The 17,408-nt window shown below is 32.3% G+C and overlaps 3 protein-coding genes across 6 annotated transcripts in view; 2 read left to right on the top strand and 1 right to left on the bottom strand.

Moving 5' to 3' along the window:
• The window catches only part of LOC18103298 (cytochrome P450 72A15), a 52,022-nt gene extending 47,562 nt beyond the window's left edge, over nt 1–4,460 (bottom strand). For 2 of the 3 annotated variants that reach the window (XM_052445283.1, XM_052445282.1), the window contains exons 1-5: nt 4,064–4,460; nt 2,623–2,837; nt 2,231–2,481; nt 1,705–2,092; nt 811–1,282 (exon numbers count right to left, since the gene is read on the bottom strand). In XM_052445283.1, coding sequence (XP_052301243.1) covers nt 857–1,282; nt 1,705–2,092; nt 2,231–2,481; nt 2,623–2,837; nt 4,064–4,340 — 1,557 coding nt within the window. In that variant the 5' untranslated portion in view covers nt 4,341–4,460 and the 3' untranslated portion in view covers nt 811–856. Of the gene's footprint in view, nt 1–678; nt 1,283–1,704; nt 2,093–2,230; nt 2,482–2,622; nt 2,838–4,063 lie in introns of those variants that run through there. The other variant, XM_024611825.2, reaches the window with a different exon arrangement.
• Nucleotides 4,461–8,605: 4,145 nt separating this feature from the next.
• Nucleotides 8,606–10,513, top strand: LOC18103296 (F-box protein At1g80960). Its single transcript, XM_006377609.3, has 3 exons — nt 8,606–9,620; nt 9,767–9,928; nt 10,045–10,513. The coding sequence occupies exons 1-3, from the start codon at nt 8,709–8,711 to the stop codon at nt 10,396–10,398; spliced, it is 1,428 nt and encodes a 475-aa protein (XP_006377671.2). The 5' UTR covers nt 8,606–8,708; the 3' UTR covers nt 10,399–10,513.
• A 1,580-nt stretch (nt 10,514–12,093) lies between these two features.
• Nucleotides 12,094–14,086, top strand: LOC112329146 (bifunctional protein FolD 2). 2 transcript variants are annotated; one of them, XM_052445347.1, is made up of 5 exons: nt 12,094–12,312; nt 12,469–12,652; nt 12,753–12,940; nt 13,098–13,310; nt 13,603–14,086. In XM_052445347.1, the coding sequence occupies exons 1-5, from the start codon at nt 12,199–12,201 to the stop codon at nt 13,831–13,833; spliced, it is 930 nt and encodes a 309-aa protein (XP_052301307.1). In that variant the 5' UTR covers nt 12,094–12,198; the 3' UTR covers nt 13,834–14,086. The 2 variants fall into 2 exon arrangements, with proteins under 2 accessions (XP_052301307.1, XP_024467540.2); XM_024611772.2 differs by having other exon boundaries at nt 12,097–12,312; nt 12,783–12,940.
• The last annotated feature ends 3,322 nt before the right edge of the window (nt 14,087–17,408 follow it).

The following is a 17,408-nucleotide window of genomic DNA, read 5'->3' as shown; positions in this document are numbered from 1 at the left end:
TGTCAGCTAATTATATATATATTCAGTTACTACCCTTCTTCCGATTAGTTTAACTGAGCCAGTCATTTAGTAAGCGAGCCAAATATAAAAATTGTACTCTTTTTTACATATGACCATATAAACTGATACGATCATTACTTTAGTTTCAGTTACATGTATTTTTTTACATTAGCAATCTAACCCTAATACTAGCGACAATTTAATTATTATATGCCATGGAATGCCAAGTTTATCTATCATTATTGTTTGAATGATGCCGACATCATCTATGTATGTTGACGTGCTTACCATACACCAATAACTTTTTTGATTAAAAAATTAAAAACTCAACTTAAAAATATTAAAAAACTCTTATAACCTTTGTAATTATCTAAAAGCCATGCGAAAATATAAAAATACCTCTAAATAAAAACCTGATTTTTTGTCTTATCTAGGGCTAAAAATGTACTTTTACTACATATGAATAATGGAAAAACAAAAAAACCTATTGTTCAATAACCTAATAACTTTTTGATCCTAGGGTAAAGAAATATTTTAAATATTTTTACTATCTAAAAACCCTTTAGTCAACAAGTTTTGTTGAATTTAGAAATAAAAAAGTCTTTTCACCATGGAAAAAAAAATACACCCCAAATAATCTTTTACTGATCAATGGCTCATAAAAAAAATTCAAAACACTCAAAACAACCCACGGTACTATAATGTTGTGATTAATATGAGAAATATGTCATTGGACATTATAACATAATTTGCACATAACATCATAAACTAGAGGCTTTGTTTTTGGTTTGGTTTAGTGGGAGATCCAACCTACTTTATACCCTGGGATAACTCTTACCCGTCACATATAAACATTTTAGAGTTTACGTAATATCATTGGAGCACCGTGCTGTGGCTGAAGAGTTATGACTGTGCGAGGAGCATGAATATACGACGGAGAGAGCTCAAAAGAGTAGCGCTGTAAAACCATTGCCAAAGCCATTTTTGCTTCAATCAAAGCAAAGTTTTGTCCAACGCATATTCGAGGACCCCATCCAAATGGAAGGAATGAGACTTGACTCTTTGTTGCCTTTGAAACACCTTCAGCAAACCTCTCTGGTTTGAACTCAGAGGCATCATCACCCCATAGTTCATGATCTTGGTGAAGGAGGATTGTTGGCAACGAGATCTGCACTCCGGCAGGTAATAGCAAATTTCCAAGCTTTATTTCTTCATGAACATCTCGATTAAGCATAATTACTGGCGGGTATAACCTAAGAACTTCATTCAAAATCATGGTAACCTGTAACATGCATCAAAAGAGAAAATGATACTACATGGTAAGAATCCATTAAAAAGGTGACATGTGATCCACTTTGATAAAATAAAATATCGCATATATAGAGATCATTTGCATGCCATTTCAACTTACTAAATTGAGAATTTTTATGCTGATCCAAGAACTAGTAAGTCTCATTCTTAATGTATATAGATGTCACCTCCTAGCTTGCTTGCGTACTCATCTGTTGGTTCCTTTTCCTCGTCATTTTGGCCGATTAATAATTCAACGAAAGAAAACATGAACGTTTTTTTTCTGCTATCTTATTTTTTCTTCAAAGGATACCTAAGCTTGCATTTTAAATGCAAGAATGCTCTGTGTTCTTAACAATAATAAGACAATATTGATGTAGAAGAATTCAGTTGCAAATGCAGAGAAATACTCACAACTTTAAGGTGATTTAGCCCATCGAAATCTGGTTTTTTGTTACCAAAGACTTGCACAACCTCTTCTCTTGCGCGTGCTTGCCAATTCGGATACTGAGCCAATAAAACCATGGTCCAGGTAAGAAGAACTGAGGTTGTTTCTTGTCCAGCAAAGTAGAATATTTTACATTCGTCAATCACATCTTCAATGCTCATTCGGACGCTCTTGGTATTTCCATGCTCTTGTATTTCTCTAAAATTGGATTCCAGAAGTAAACCCAACAAGTCATTCTTTGCATCTTCACCAGCACTCATTGCTTTCTCTCTTTTGTTGATGAGAGCATTAAGAGAAGCTTTTATTTCTTTGTCAATAGCTTTTAGCCTTCTATTAGTTGGGATCGGCAGAAACCTACATGCAATCCATGAACATGTTGTCAAGAGATTTGGATTTGTTCTGCTTCTTACTTTTAAGATATATCTCGTTGAACAAGGACTAACTTGAAGGAACTGAATTGTAATGTCCAGCAAAAACAGAATAAAGAGTTACCTGTACCCTGGTATGACAAATGCTTTTATTATAACATGAACTGTAAGATCGGTAAGTTCCTTGAGGAGATCAAATATTCTTTTTCCTTCTTCGTAATTACTTCCAAACGACGTTCGAGAAATAGCATCACATGTTAAGCCTTGAAGATCAGGCCAGACATCCAATTCACATGAACCCTCGTCTACAGAGACCAGCTTCTCCCACTTGTTAATCATCCCACTACAACTTTCGTAAAACGCAGGAATCATAAGCTGTAACAAGCAAACAGAACATATCATCATCGAAAGTTTTATATTACAGCTATATGAGAGCACAACATGCATGCTACTCATTCAAGGCAATCGAATAGCATGGATGCTTAAAGGAAAATAAGTTGAGACTATCATGATCACCTTTAGCTTCTCTTGATGGAATGCTGGGTTGATTATCTTTCTATGTTTAGCCCATTTTTCACCCTCGTGACTTGCAAGTCCACATGCTAGAGGTTTCAACAGCGGGTGCGAGGGCTTCTGATATTCATTTATCTTCATGAATACGTCCCTTATCTGATCAGGGTTCATGATGTTCACTCTTGGTTTCGGCCCAATCCACATAAATGAATTCTTACCTGCATTGTCAGAGGAAGCATACTTATTAATCAAATATATATATATATATATATATATATATTCTTCTGTTGAGGGAAATACACGAGGCTCAAATTGAGATATGAACAAAAGAAATCCAAACCCAGAAAAAATTACACTTCACACTTTAAGGTAAAATTCTTGTAAGAGAATTTTTATTTCTTTTTCTAATAGATTTTTATATTTTTGTGAACACATCAATAGAGTTGACAAAGTATAATCTTCTCTAGATGCAACTTTACTTTAACATGCAGGAAAACATAAAGTTATGATTCTTTTAATATACCTAGATAAATACAAAAGTATAAATTTTGTTAAATATAAATCAACATTTAGAATCTGATTTTTGAATCATAAAATAATTTTGTTTCTCCTCGCACACAATACTATTGGTTTTTGACCACAAAGCCCGTTTGGTATTATAGCAATTACTTTTTAAAATATTTTTTTATTTGAAAATACATCGAAATAATATTTTTTTCATTTTCTAAAACTTATTTTGACATCAAAACGATTTAAAAACATCAAAAAATTAAATGTTTTTATTTTTTTCAAAAACATTTTTAAAACATAAAAATAAACATACTCTCCTTATTTAAGATACAAGTTCTTTTATTTATATTTATACAACCTCTAGCCAACTAATAACAAGTTCAATACTGACTTGGAAACCAATGTTTTCAACTGTTAGTAATTAGTACTGTTCTGTCCAGTAGGAAACCAACACTACCAAGAGATCAAATACGCATACCATGAATATTGAAAATTAACACCCACTTGGTCTATTTTAAAAATATTTTTCTCCCATTGATAGAAAACTAGGTTTGAGGCGAGAGTAGTCCACAAGAGCACTATAAAATGAAGTAAAATAAGAAAATCGGCTGAAACATTCGGCCAGCACAGTGCAGCACTAACCAATGGAACATGGCATTCTGATTCCCAATGATATTAATTTGTTTTTGTATTCATAAAAAATAATATTTTATCAATTAAAATAAACCGATGATAACAGAGTTTTACTGAGAAACGGTGAACAAAAGTTGTTCGACATAAATAAAATTCATCATGATCAACTGGTTTTAATTTCTCAATCATTGGCGCCATATAGAAACAAAAGGAATTTCTTAATAAATCGGAGAAATATTAAACTAGGAAGAAAAAGCATCTTTTCTACGAGAGAGATAATAAAGGGTTGCGTGTTGAATACCATAATCCTTGACCAGTTGATGGAGGAAGGGCATGACACGAGGTAGAAGAGCGTCTGATAAACCAATGGGTTTGGTCCTTGCTTCCTTCAACATATCTGAATTTTCTTTCCAGTCTCCAAACAAAAGCCTGTAAGGCTTGCCTGCAAAACCTTGTTGTCTCAAGCACCTCTCGACCTTCTTCGGCCGAAACCAAACCCAGTTCAAAACCCTCCATGCCCATCTTAGCACTGCAACATAAACAATGGAGACTAGAATTGAAGTGACTGTCACAGTCATTTTTACACGAAGAAATAAATCCAGGAATGGATAAGAGAGCAAGAGATAAGGCGAAGACTTTGGGCAGGTGATGTGCGCAGAGACCAATTAAATATTATTGCCTTCGAACATTTCTTTCCAAGCAAGTGTCAATGATTCTAGAAGGTGGTGTGTGATATTATTTTATTGTTTGTGTGGCAGAAAAGTCAATTGTGATATTATCATTATTGGTTGGAGTAGATAAAATATTATCATTTTTTATCATTTTTTTATTTTTTTGTTGTTTGTGTGGCAGAAAAGTTTCAATTAAATATTATTCCTTTTGTTTGGATTCTTTACGTTGGAGTCATTAAATTAATTAATTCATGAGAATAAACTAATTATTGGTTGGAGTAGATAAAATAAATAAATAAATAAATGGTCATTAGAATCTCAGCATGAAGAGCCATTTATAAGTTGACACATGGTTTGACATTGAAAGCATGATTATGCGTTGTTCTAAGAAGTTAAATAAGTTGTTGTAGATTAAAATTGTGGTTATTTTTTTTCTCTTCAGGGCATGCCCAAGAATTGAGGGGTAGAGAGAAGAAAAAAAAACGAAAATAAAATTAAAAAAAAAAAAAAAAAGTTGTCAGAGCCACATCTTGACTATGCCATCAATGACATGGAAGAGATGCTACCAAGGCAATTCCAACCAAGAACATTCATCATCATAGCTTAAAGAAAGTTTCACACGTCGCCTAAATATGACGACTTCCTTCTATATTGTATGGGCGTTGCACACACCTTTTTTTATTTTTTTATATTTGATCATTGATTCTTTTATAACTCTTTTGATATTTTTAATTTAATCCGTAGGTCTTTTATAACTCTTCAATTAGTCCTAAATTTTATCACACCCGAGCCCAAAAAAAACCCAACCTGGAAGAAAATAAAGGAATGGAAATGAAAGAGACAAATAGCCGAATCATATTAGCTTATTGTGGTCATGTCATGACCCTGCCAACGCATTTGGTAGGTGTTACCTAGGTTGATCAAGGTTGATCCAATATAGTGTTGTCTTTTCGTTTCACCCCATAAATCTCTTTTTTTTAAAATGATTTTCTCATATGACCATTCATTGTTTCTTGTTTAAACCTGATTGGATTGCTCAAAGGTTAAAACGATGACGACTTAAAGTTCCTTTTGGAGTCGGATCAAGTTTTAAATGGGGCAACTAGATCACATTTGAGACTGCTCGGTCAAACGAGACATGCCTAACCAACTCCAACATGATTGGGTTTGAAAACCAGTCCATCCAATAGACCACGACATAGGGCGACTCTAGATAAATAAAAAAGAAAAGAAACTATGCTAGCGCGTTATTTTGTTTCGATTCAATTTTTATTTTTTATTTACAAAAGAAAAATATGACAAAAAATTAAATAGAGATTGTCGCACCCAACATCATGACGAACCCATAAAAACATGCTTGGTTTGAGAATGGGGTAAAAATAGAAAGAGAAGTTGTCACATGGTATTATGGTCATAAAGAACATATTAGAATTTTCTCCTAGTGTTAAAATATATCTCCTTATACATGTAAACCCCAATTAGAATTTTCCCTAGTTAATAAAATATTAAAATTTAACTCGAAGACAAAATATGTTAAATTAAATTTTAAAAATAATTAGATAAAAGGGTGAAATTATAAAATGAAAAGATAATATATAATTTCTCAGAAAAGAAAATTAGTGGGGACAAAATGAAATATATAAGACAAAGTGGGGTCAATGTGTAAATAATAAAAATATATAACTACCCCCTCCCACCTTCATGGTTGGCGTTTTGCATGAAGAAAAAGGGGGTTATGGTTTTTTTTATTTCTTCTTCTCAATTCTTGATGAAATAACTTAGAAAAGACTAAATTGAAGTGATTAAAAGGGTTATTAAATAATCAAAAAGAAAAATTTAGGTGGGTTAAAGAGTTTTAAAACTTGAAAGTTAGGGTTTAAAAGGGATTGAAGGAAAAAAGACAAAAGTGAAGAGAACTTGGGTCATTCTTTCATTCTTCCCTTGAATTAGCATATGTTTAAGGTAATGAACTCATATAAAGAGATTAGTTTGGATTATTATGGGATATATGAAATGTTGAATGCATTAGTGTTGTGTAAAAATTAAGTTATAAAAATTGATTCTTTGAAATGTTGTTCTTATGATTTTATAATGTTATTTAACATGAAAATAGAATGTGTATTATGTGAATTCAAAAAATTAAAAAACTAAAAATTAAATTGATATCTGATGTGCTGCACAAATTGGTTGACCATTTATGATTATCGAACGATCTAGTCGACTGATTGATAGGAGGAACAATGAAATTGATTATTATCTAATTCAATTGATCAATCATTTGTTTGACTATTAAGGACACTAATGAAATTTAGTAGTATTCGGTCAACTGATTAGTTATGCCAATGTTAACCGGTTGATCATTCTAACTAACAATGAACTATTATAAACAAAATTTATAATTGCTTTGAAAGACTCTCACAAGAAAATAACATTTTACGAATTCTAGCAGCAATTATAAAAAAACAAACCAGAGGATTATGCCAATTCAAAGTAAAGATAAAATAATTTTTTGAAAAAAAATTCGTTTGTCAGATAATTACATTTATATGTATATTATCAACAAAATAAATAGATTGTAATTCCATCGGTATTATATTTAATTATTTAAAAATAAAAAAACAATTAAAACAAAATTAAATTAAAATAAAAACAAAAAATTCTATTATTAATTTAAAAAAATTATTAAATGCAATTTATCTATTTAGGTAGCACAAACTAGATGAGGAGACATAAGCGGATCTTCATAAGAACTAGGAAGGCAACAAGGTGGAGCACATATACTAGTGAGAGAATATTTATTTATTAAGGAAAAATATTATTTCCTTAACGAAAACATGTATTTATTTTGTTAAAAACTTATCATAATCTATCTTTTTAGTTTCCATAAAAAATAATAAAAATTATTTCTTCATGATTTTTATATGGTTGTATGAGAAAAATAAAAGAATAGTTAATTTATAAGAACTATATAATAAAAATATTTATTTAACTCTTACTTGAATATTCACTTGCAATTTTTTTCTGCATTTTTCTGTATATTATGCTATGTATAATTATTTTTATATAGTTGTATGAACATAATAAGAGAATAATGAATTCATAAAAATAAATGTGTCCTCCTTTTGTATGTTGGTTTAAACAAAAAGCTTGGTCGGTCTTAGATTGTGCCTAACCATTGTAGCCAGCAAAAGAAAGCTATTGTTACTTAAATTTTTTCATATAATACAACAATTTAAAAAAACATTATCATATAAAACATAAATCTTACCATTTGCTTTACATATGAAACGAACGGAATGAATCTTCTAATGTGTGTAGTCATTAAAACATGAATCTCATTGGTTTGGTGCTTTGAACGAGACTATAATCACCTCACGATATGGTAGCCAATCTAAAATTTTAAAACTTGTAAATACATATCAATAACTCATGTCACAATCCAATTGATTTTTTTATGAATAATATTTAACTTATGTGTATGTTTAAAAGAAGAAATTCCACATGGAATTTGAAAGAAATCTTATTTCTATTCCATTCTCAGTGCTTAGAGAAGCATCTAAATTGAATATGTGATGCATCTAAAGCAAGAAAGACAAATGGGGAAACTTAAAAAAACTAATATGTGATGCATCTAAAGCAATTCAAGAAATTCAAAATAGAAAGAATTAACCAAAATCTATTGAATGACATCTCAAGTATGTCTAATTCTTCCCCTCTATGGCTTTTTTCCAATTAAATAAGTGATTTTGAAATCAGATTATTTGGAATAACACGTAGTGAGTTTGTTTTGACACTTGTTGTCTTAAAAGCCACAGACTGAATCTTTCTAATACCTAGCTAGGTATTTTGCCTCCTGTGTATTTTAATTCCCAACTTAATTATTTTCCACCCTTGGCCAATGATTTTTATTCTTCTATTGCCTGATGCTTTTCCCAACTTAATTGAAAGCCACATGGTTCTATTGAATTCAATCTGCACACTTTAACTATATAAAAGATCTCATTCCATGTTTTTTCAATCAAAAGGACACTCAGGATCCGTACACAACAGTATTACGTACAAAAATATACCTTTTAGAGTTTAGCTCATGTTATGACTCTGATACTAGTTAGACTAATAAAACTTCAAAGTCATAATAAAAAATGAATAGCAGAAGTTCAGTAAAATTCTACTTCTCATAGTATTTATTATCCCTTCGTTACTCTTTTAAATTCATTCTCAAAATATCGAATTCATATATTTAGGGTTCTTCTTTGTATAATATACTTGTCAGCTATGGAGATGGATATTGAAGGTATTGATCAAATTAGCAGCCTTCCTGACGGACTTTTATCACGGATTATTTCACATCTAAGTATCTCAGAAAGCATACGAACAAGCATCTTGTCAAGAAGATGGAAAAACGTATGGAAATCTTCGTCTTGCCTTCACTTTGATACAAACTTTCTCGTCAAATTCTGCATAGATATTAACAACAGGGATGCGAGTTTCAGAGATTATAACAGAAAGAGGCTATATGACGAGATTTCACGAGCCACAGGTATAGTTGAAAGGGTCATTGATTCTCATGAAACAAAACTGGTATCTTGCAGTATTTCTCACGTAGAAGATAATTTTAAATCTGGTCTCGTTGAAAGATTGATCAAAAACCTTAAAGAGAAAAAGCTCATCGAAGAACTCTCCCTCGTGTGCGAACAACTCTTTGTATCCGATAGGTTTCAGTGCAATTTGCCTCCAGGTATATTTTTCTGTAGAACCCTACATGTTTTGGAATTGAAGGGATATAGGCTTAAAGATGCTTCTCCTTTTGAAAGCTGCTGTAATCTTGTCACCTTAAGGCTCAATTCGGTGAATCTTGATGATAAAACCCTCTCTCGGGTTATTTTAAATTGCATGTTCTTGGAGGATTTGTGTCTTTGTTCTTGCACTGGCTTAAAAAAGATAGAGATCCATGATAAGAATCTCAAGTCTTTGAAACTTAACGGCTTGGATTTGGAAGGAATTGATATCGAAGCTATGGGCCTCAGCATTCTTGTGCTTAATTCAGTGTCGTGCTCGGTATATATGACAATTAATACTCCGAGTCTCGTGGAGTTTGGATTTTGTTCTGATGGTGGTCGACTCCAAAAAAGCACACAAATCTATTCCAGGATCATAGATTTTCTTGAGCGTTGCTGTGGCCTCTTGGTAAGTTTTCTAGGTTTAATTTCATTGATTAATTAATTTTAGCTTTAAGTTTTATTAAATATATGGTTTGTGGATGATGAGAAGACTAATGTTTTTTTTCTTTCTTTCTTTCTTTTTGCTTATTGTTTTTTGTTCATTTTAAGCAGCAGCAAAACCCTAATAATGGTTTTTTGAAGTGCTCCAATCCATTTGGGCAGTTGCATACTCTATCTATCAGTTTAGCTTTGGACAGTCAAATGGAACAACACATCTTAGATCACATCTTCAGACTATGCACCCATTTGCAGAGACTCGGTATCAGTATTCCAGTAAGTAGGATTTTCTAATGTCCTTTTTCTTTCTTCGTTTTTTTGGTTACTGGAGAGTACACACACACACATACACATTTGTCCTTACTTCGAATCTTTTGTTTCTTTTTCATAAGCCCAACAATAGGGGGCCTTCCGACTGGGAATTACCGTATCCTACTTCCATGTTCTGGGAGAAAAGGGAGCTGCATGATAGCATCACACATAGCCTGAAGTTGGTGAAGATAAAAGGATTCTGTGGGAAAGAAGAGGAGATCATTTTTGCTAAACATCTCATAAGAAAGGCTCCCATGCTGAGGAGATTTGTGATTGAATGTGGCGAGAACTGCTCAGAGACAGGAGCAAGGGAAACTTTAGGCTTACCACTCGAGCCAAGGGCCTCCGTCAATCTCTCTATAGTCTTGAAGCCAAAGGTAGATGGAAGTTTTCAGAATTGGGTGTCAACCTTAAACAAAAATCCCTTTTGTTAATTTGATACCAGTAGTTTTTCCACTTGAATTTAGAATTCCCTGGATTTTTAATCTCATTAATTTGCTTGAGACAAGAACTTATGAGTGCCAGATAGTATGCGTTGACATTTTTTTATCTGGGTTGTCCCGAAAGAAATCCTGCTCGTTAAACATTTTTCTGTGCATTTTATTCTTATTTTTATTCGTGTGAAAACCTAAGTCCCATCTAGGCCCTGTTATGACATGGAGCACCAAACTCTAGAAGTGAATATTAGGATTGTTTCCCTGTAAATTTTCTCCAGTAAGCAAGCTAATTAATTGAAATGCTCTACAATTTGAAGTTAGAAGCTAAAAGTTTGCAAATTTGGCATCAAATTACTCTAATACAATTGAATGTTCACCATTACATATTTGTTAGCTTTGAGACTCCATGACGGTGCGTATGGTCATAAACTTGTGGGTGATGATGAATTTAGTTCACATCGTAGATGCTTGCTAAAGAGTTTCAATGCCCTCAAATATATAATGCTTCGCAGCTTCGTTCTGCTGTTTTCTTCGCTTCTTATGAACTCTCACATAATATGTACTAGTCATGCTCCTTTTGATATATCTGACGTTTGGAATTTGCTCTTTTAACGTTCAAGTCCATGCCATTGAATTCCGTATTTGTCAAGCTGTTTTGACATTCTATATAGTCCGTTGTCATGTAGCAGTAAATATTCTGGCTAATGTCTAGCGAGCTGTGAACTCTCTGGTGTTTCCTGTGTTTAGGCCAGTACGTACTGCCGGTTGTGCTTCTGTGTGATGCAATTCAATTTGTAGAGCTATATTTCTAGATATAAAAAGTACAGACGGTATTTTGTTCATGAATATACATTGCAAGTTGGAGTTACTTCCATTTCTTTTTTCTTCTTCAATTTGATTTTGTTTGGGATTCAAATTTCAGCAACATAATGGCTGAACCATGAGGAAATATAGCCATGACTTCAATTTTAGAAATGGGTCTCAGGATATGTTCTTTATTCAGTTCATGGGAGCTCCTGAAAGCATTTCTATGTTACCTTGTCTTCTTTTTTTCCTTCTAATAAAAATAAATTATAATTAGGAATTTAATTTTGAGTGAGGTGTTATGATCTCTAAGAAAGGGTAAGTAATACCAAATAAAGAAATAAATAAAAAAAAAAAAGTAGAAGAGCAACCATTTGAAATATAAAAGCAAAGTTGTAATAAAAAAGAGATAAATTTGCAAAATAAATAAATTGTAAAAGGTAATTGCATAAAGAAATAAAGAAATTATATATATTAGCCTGAATATATTTTCTAGTAATTAGATGACTCATTTATCTTGGTATAGTATTTGAGTTATACTTAAACATATAATTTTAATCCTACCCAAATTATTTATATAAATTAAAAAATTATAACTCATTAAAAGTGATAAGATTATCTTGACCTAGGATTTCTCTCTTTTATATATATTTATTTGTTTTTTTAAAATAAATTTAAAAAATAATTAATAAAATATTACTATCATAAAAATTTAAGAGTGTTTGGTCGGTTTTAACTAGAATTTTTACAAATCTTGAATTTTTTTTATTTTATATTTTTTTTATATTTTTTTGATTGTTTCATGCGTTTAAAAGTAAATTTAAAAAAAAACTAAAAATTTTAAAAAAGCAGCCGTTTACAATACCGAAACAACCCCTACCCCTAGTCCCCTCACTTCAGCCACCAATCTTCGTGTCAAGCTGACTTTAATTTGCTGATCTTCTTCTAACGAGTGAGAAAACCAAGCTCAGACTCCTTTCCAACACTCCTTCAATGGCGTCCCAATCGGAACATAAAGCCACCGTAATCGACGGCAAGCTCATCGCTCAAACAATCCGATCAGAAATCGCCGAGGAAGTCCGTCAACTCTCAGAGAAATACGGCAAGGTATTCACAAATCTCTTTGCAAAATTTAATAGAAATCTGGATGAATTGACAAGTATTTTCCACTTTCTTTACATTTCTAGTTCCTGTTTTGGGATTTGTCTGCTTTTCTGTTTATGATGTTAAGAGTTCAGTAATTTTATGTTTTGATGTGGTTAGGTTCCTGGGTTAGCTGTAGTAATTGTGGGCAATAGGAAGGATTCTCAAAGCTATGTGGGTATGAAAAGAAAAGCGTGTGCTGAAGTTGGGATTCAGTCCTTTGACATGGACCTCCCTGAGCAAATATCTGAAGCTGAACTCGTTTCCAAGGTTCATGAGTTGAACGCAAATCCTGATGTGCATGGTTGGTTTTATCTTCAAGTATTTATTGTTTCGAAAAACTTTTGAAATTTCGCAGAGGTTTTAGTGAAGCTGGTTATTGCATCTTTTTGTTACGACGCCAGTTTTTGAGCAATCTATCGTTATATTGGCAGGAATATTGGTTCAGCTGCCGCTGCCAAAGCATATAAACGAAGAGAAAGTTTTAAGTGAAATTAGTCTTGCAAAGGATGTAGATGGCTTTCATCCTCTGAACATCGGCAAACTTGCAATGAAAGACAGAGAGCCGCTTTTCCAACCCTGCACCCCCAAGGTAATAATATATTTGGTTTTGAACTGCTTTCAATACCAATGTTTATGCATTATGCTATGCGTAAAACTCAATCCTTATACAAGAATGTGCTTGCTAATCGAGCTGATTCTTATAATCCTGTGTTTTCTAAGCAGAACTTTTTTTCCTCTCCCAACAGGGTTGTCTTGAACTTCTACATCGAAGTGGTGTAAGTATAAAGGGAAAAAGGGCAGTAGTTGTAGGTCGCAGTAACATAGTTGGATTACCAGTTTCCTTGCTTCTTCTGAAAGCAGATGCCACTGTTACTGTGGTCCATTCACGTTCTAATGATCAAGAAAGCATCATTCGTGAAGCTGACATCATTATTGCAGCAGCAGGGCAACCAATGATGGTAACAGGACATAATGATTGCTTATAACAACATTGTCAACTTTGAAAATTTCTTCCTGTGATGTTTTTGTTTCCTTCATAAACAATTTGGTTATTAATGCATCTGCTGTGCAGTCAATCAATTTCTGTAAGCTTAGGCTTGTGCCAAGATTACACAAACCATATTCACATGCGAAGCAAATATGATTTATGCTAGCTCATGGTTCCTAATAGTCTAATGTGTTGGAATTGGTTTGCTGGCTTTGATGGAGTGAATGTCCTTCTATATGTAAGTTTATTTTCTTAACTTTCAGATAAAAGGAAGTTGGATTAAACCTGGTGCTGCAGTTATTGATGTTGGGACAAATGCTGTCGATGATCCAAGTAGAAAGACAGGTTATAGGTTAGTGGGAGATGTGGATTTCAATGAAGCATGTAAGATAGCTGGATGTATTACTCCAGTTCCTGGGGGCGTGGGTCCAATGACTGTTGCAATGCTGCTCAAGAACACTTTGGAAGGTGCAAAGCGGGTTATTGTGCAGTAGTGCTTCAATTTTGTTCAATTATAGTTGATGATTTCGCTCTATCCTAACTCAAGTCTCATAGGAAAACAATGTTTCCGTAAGTTCAGTGGCTAATAAATCATAGATTTTGTTCTGTATTGTACTATGTGAGCTTCAGAATTTTCAATCTTTGCAAATTTTTGCAAGAGTATCAAACTGAACAACTTTTATTGTGATTGGGATGAAAAATAAATTAAGAAACTAGCTTTATATGCTAGTGTGATCTTTGTTATCAGTAATTCTCTAAAGTGTTTACAGTATGATATCTTTATCCACAGTAATACTCGGCTTCTGATGCCATCATGAACGTTATCCTTTGGATTTTCCTTTTTAGTTTTTGTTATTCTATCGAACTCTTTTTAGTGCAATGTTGACTTCCATAGGTAACAACTATTGATATTTATCATATTACTTGGTCCAGCTAAAACCAATCTGAACTAGAAATGGGGCTGTAAGCTGCAGCCCATCCACAGTGGGTCTGTAAGCTGCTGAACATTTTTTAAACCCAATTAGTGTTTGTTTGGCATTTTAGCAGTTTTTAATATTGAAATTTTTTTATTTTTTTTTTGTTTTAAATTATGTTTTTGGGTGTTTTTATATCTTTTTTCCGTGTCGATGTCAAAAATAAATTTTTGTTAAAAAATATATATTATTTCAATACATTTTTAAATAAAAAATATTTTGAAAACTAACCACTGCTACAAATACTAAATGGGCTCTTAATTTGGTTCCCAATATGAATGTCATAATACCTTTTAAATGGAAAGTAAGACAAAAAATTGTAAATAAAAGAAGAAAATAATATTATATGTTCATGGTCATACCGGTGATAATATTGGTTCTAAATAACATAGCTAAAGTAAAAAATAACAAAGTTAAATTAAAGAAAAACATTGTATATAAAGGATGAGGAGTGCTCTATTAAATTATATTGAAAAATAAAATAAAATGAATATTGGTGGATCCTATATAGTGAACCACTGGTTTTACATGTTAAAAAAGTAGGTATTACCTGCTTCACCAATAACTAAGGTTCGACCTCAATTATTGGTGGGTCTCATACGATGAACCTCTGGTTTGGAGATAAACCAAACACACTCCAAATGTGGTTTATATAAAACATAGAAGCTACCTCGTTAACAAACAAGCTAATAGCTTGGCCTTTGGTGTTAGAGTGTTAGTGGTGGTGGGAATTGTGAATGTTTTGTTAACAAGTTAGTGGAAATGATGAATGTTTTGTTAATGATAATAGTGATGAGGAGATGGTGGTGGCAATAATGATAATAGTTCAAATTAAATTGTCTTTCCTAGTTAATATTAAGGACTCTCACTCTAAATAGGACTAAATCTCTTTGGTTATGTGCTTATTCAAAATCTATTGGTCGATCATGACTTCTAGTTGCTTAGTAAACTAGTCCACTACAATTTCAACACTCCTAGTCAATCAAGGGCTCTTCTAGCTCTATCGATTCTTATAATCTATGATTTATTTCAAATTTTTTCCTTTATTTTGTGATGAATTATCAATGTTATTTATGTTTGACAAATATGTGTTTATTTTAGATATAAAAAATATTCCTTATAATGCTTTATTTCTGAAATGAAGAAATATTAACCCCTTCATAATGATACTGAAATTGACTGATCAAATCACCCAAGTATAATGTGACAAATAATAGTGTTCATCTAAAATCCGTCGATTATTATTTTGTTTTTTAAAAATACCCGACATGTCAAACACTTTTAACCAATCATTTTAATTTAAAGATTATGCATGCTTTCGATTGTAGGCGTGACTTTTAGGTTTCTTAAACTGTACTAAATTCATTATCTTTTACAAAAATCCTTAAATTTTCTAAAAGCCTTAGAGATTTACTATAAAGATTCAATTAAGAACCCTAAACACTTTCCTTCATGTTAAAAACAAGAATGGAAGCTTTAAGTTCCACTCCATCAAAATCCACAATCATTTCTCATTAGCAAAATCTTACAGATTGCTTGCCCAATATCAATGATCCATCATTAGAGTTACACTAGGGAACATGAATAAAGAATGTCTTAACCTATTTTATGAAAAAGTGCCACAAGAAATAAAAAAATCACCATTATTTTATGTAATTAGTAGAGGTCATGGTGGAGATTTTGTTTTTGGGTGGGGGGGTTTGGCAGAAACCGATAAAGCAAGAGGCATAAGCATTTACTAATTAGTGATTAATATGGTAGTCTATGGAGGAGATGGGGACTATTCTTGATCGGAAGGGTAAGGGAAGGTGGCTGAGAGGTTTTATGTTTCCTTTTGTGTATGGCTAGCCGATAAAAAAGGACTAGAGGAAGTGTTGTTAGGGGAAGGAGGAACAGATTTGGTGCGGATGAGTGGATAGTGAGCTCATTTGGATGGATGGTTGAGAGCTTGGAGAGCTCGATTTCTTGGTTGTTGTATGAATTGTTAGTTGTTGCTGGCGACTGGCCTAAAAAAATTGGGTTTAGGGTTTTTTTAATGTCTTTTTTAGAGAGTGTGTGATCTAGAAAGAGTTTTTTTGGGTTTTTTTTGTTAGTTTTTTTTTTATATATCCTCTCTCCTAAACATTCCCTCTATTTGTGTGTGTGTGTGTGTGTGTGTGTGTGTGTGTGTGTGTGTGTATAACTACCTATTTATAGGTAAAAACAATTTTATCTTCTTCCCTTCAATTGCTTGGTTCCCAAGCAATCTAAATTTTTTCTGATCCTTCATTTTCTTTCTTTTTCACTTTTGGTCTCTCTACCCATTTATTACATTTTTATTTTTTGTATTTTGATTTTTTTTAGAAGGCAACATCAATGTTGATTCAAATAACGCGTTAACAACTAAATACGTTGAAAGTAGATTTTTTTAATTTAAAAGTTTTTGGAAAAGACACTGAAAATAATACAAATACATCAAGAATATATTTTTTAAGGGTTTGGTTTTTTTTTCTATTTGTTGGTTTTTTTCTAAAAAACAATTAAAAATTAGATAGCAACAATGACCTTGGAAATAACATAAAGTTTTTTATCATAAATCTTTATAATTGTAACTTGTATAAAAGTGCTAATTTGTAGCTTCTCCCTCGTAACCCCCTTCACTTCCCTCTTCTCCTTCTCCTAAAATATCTTTTAAAATTCAATAAACAATATCTAGTGCTTTAAGCAACAAAAAATTATATGGCTTTTCCATACATCATTATTATGCATTTTACATCCAACTTAACCCAATTAATCCTTAACTCCATGAACTTCTTGTAAAAGGAATCCATGTCTTTTTATTTAGGGAAATAAACACTACTAAGTCTAAAGCCTTGTCAACCAATGTTTTCATGGATACGAAGAGTGTGATTCTTATAACTTATTTGTAAGATGGAATTGGTTTTCTCTCTTTTATAAGGATAATCACTTCAATCATGTGGTTTTAAAGGGTTTCTTTGACAGTGGAGTTGGGGATTGGAGATGGGCTAAGATTTAGGTTTCACAAGTTTTTGTGAAAGAGGAATTTATTCTAGAGGTATGGGTGATTTGATTTAGAAAAAGAAGAGGGTGTTGAG

The sequence above is a fragment of the Populus trichocarpa genome, chromosome 11 (assembly GCF_000002775.5).
Source record: "Populus trichocarpa isolate Nisqually-1 chromosome 11, P.trichocarpa_v4.1, whole genome shotgun sequence".
Taxonomy (NCBI): Eukaryota; Viridiplantae; Streptophyta; class Magnoliopsida; order Malpighiales; family Salicaceae; genus Populus; species Populus trichocarpa.
This window is presented reverse-complemented; position numbering and strand designations above follow the sequence as displayed.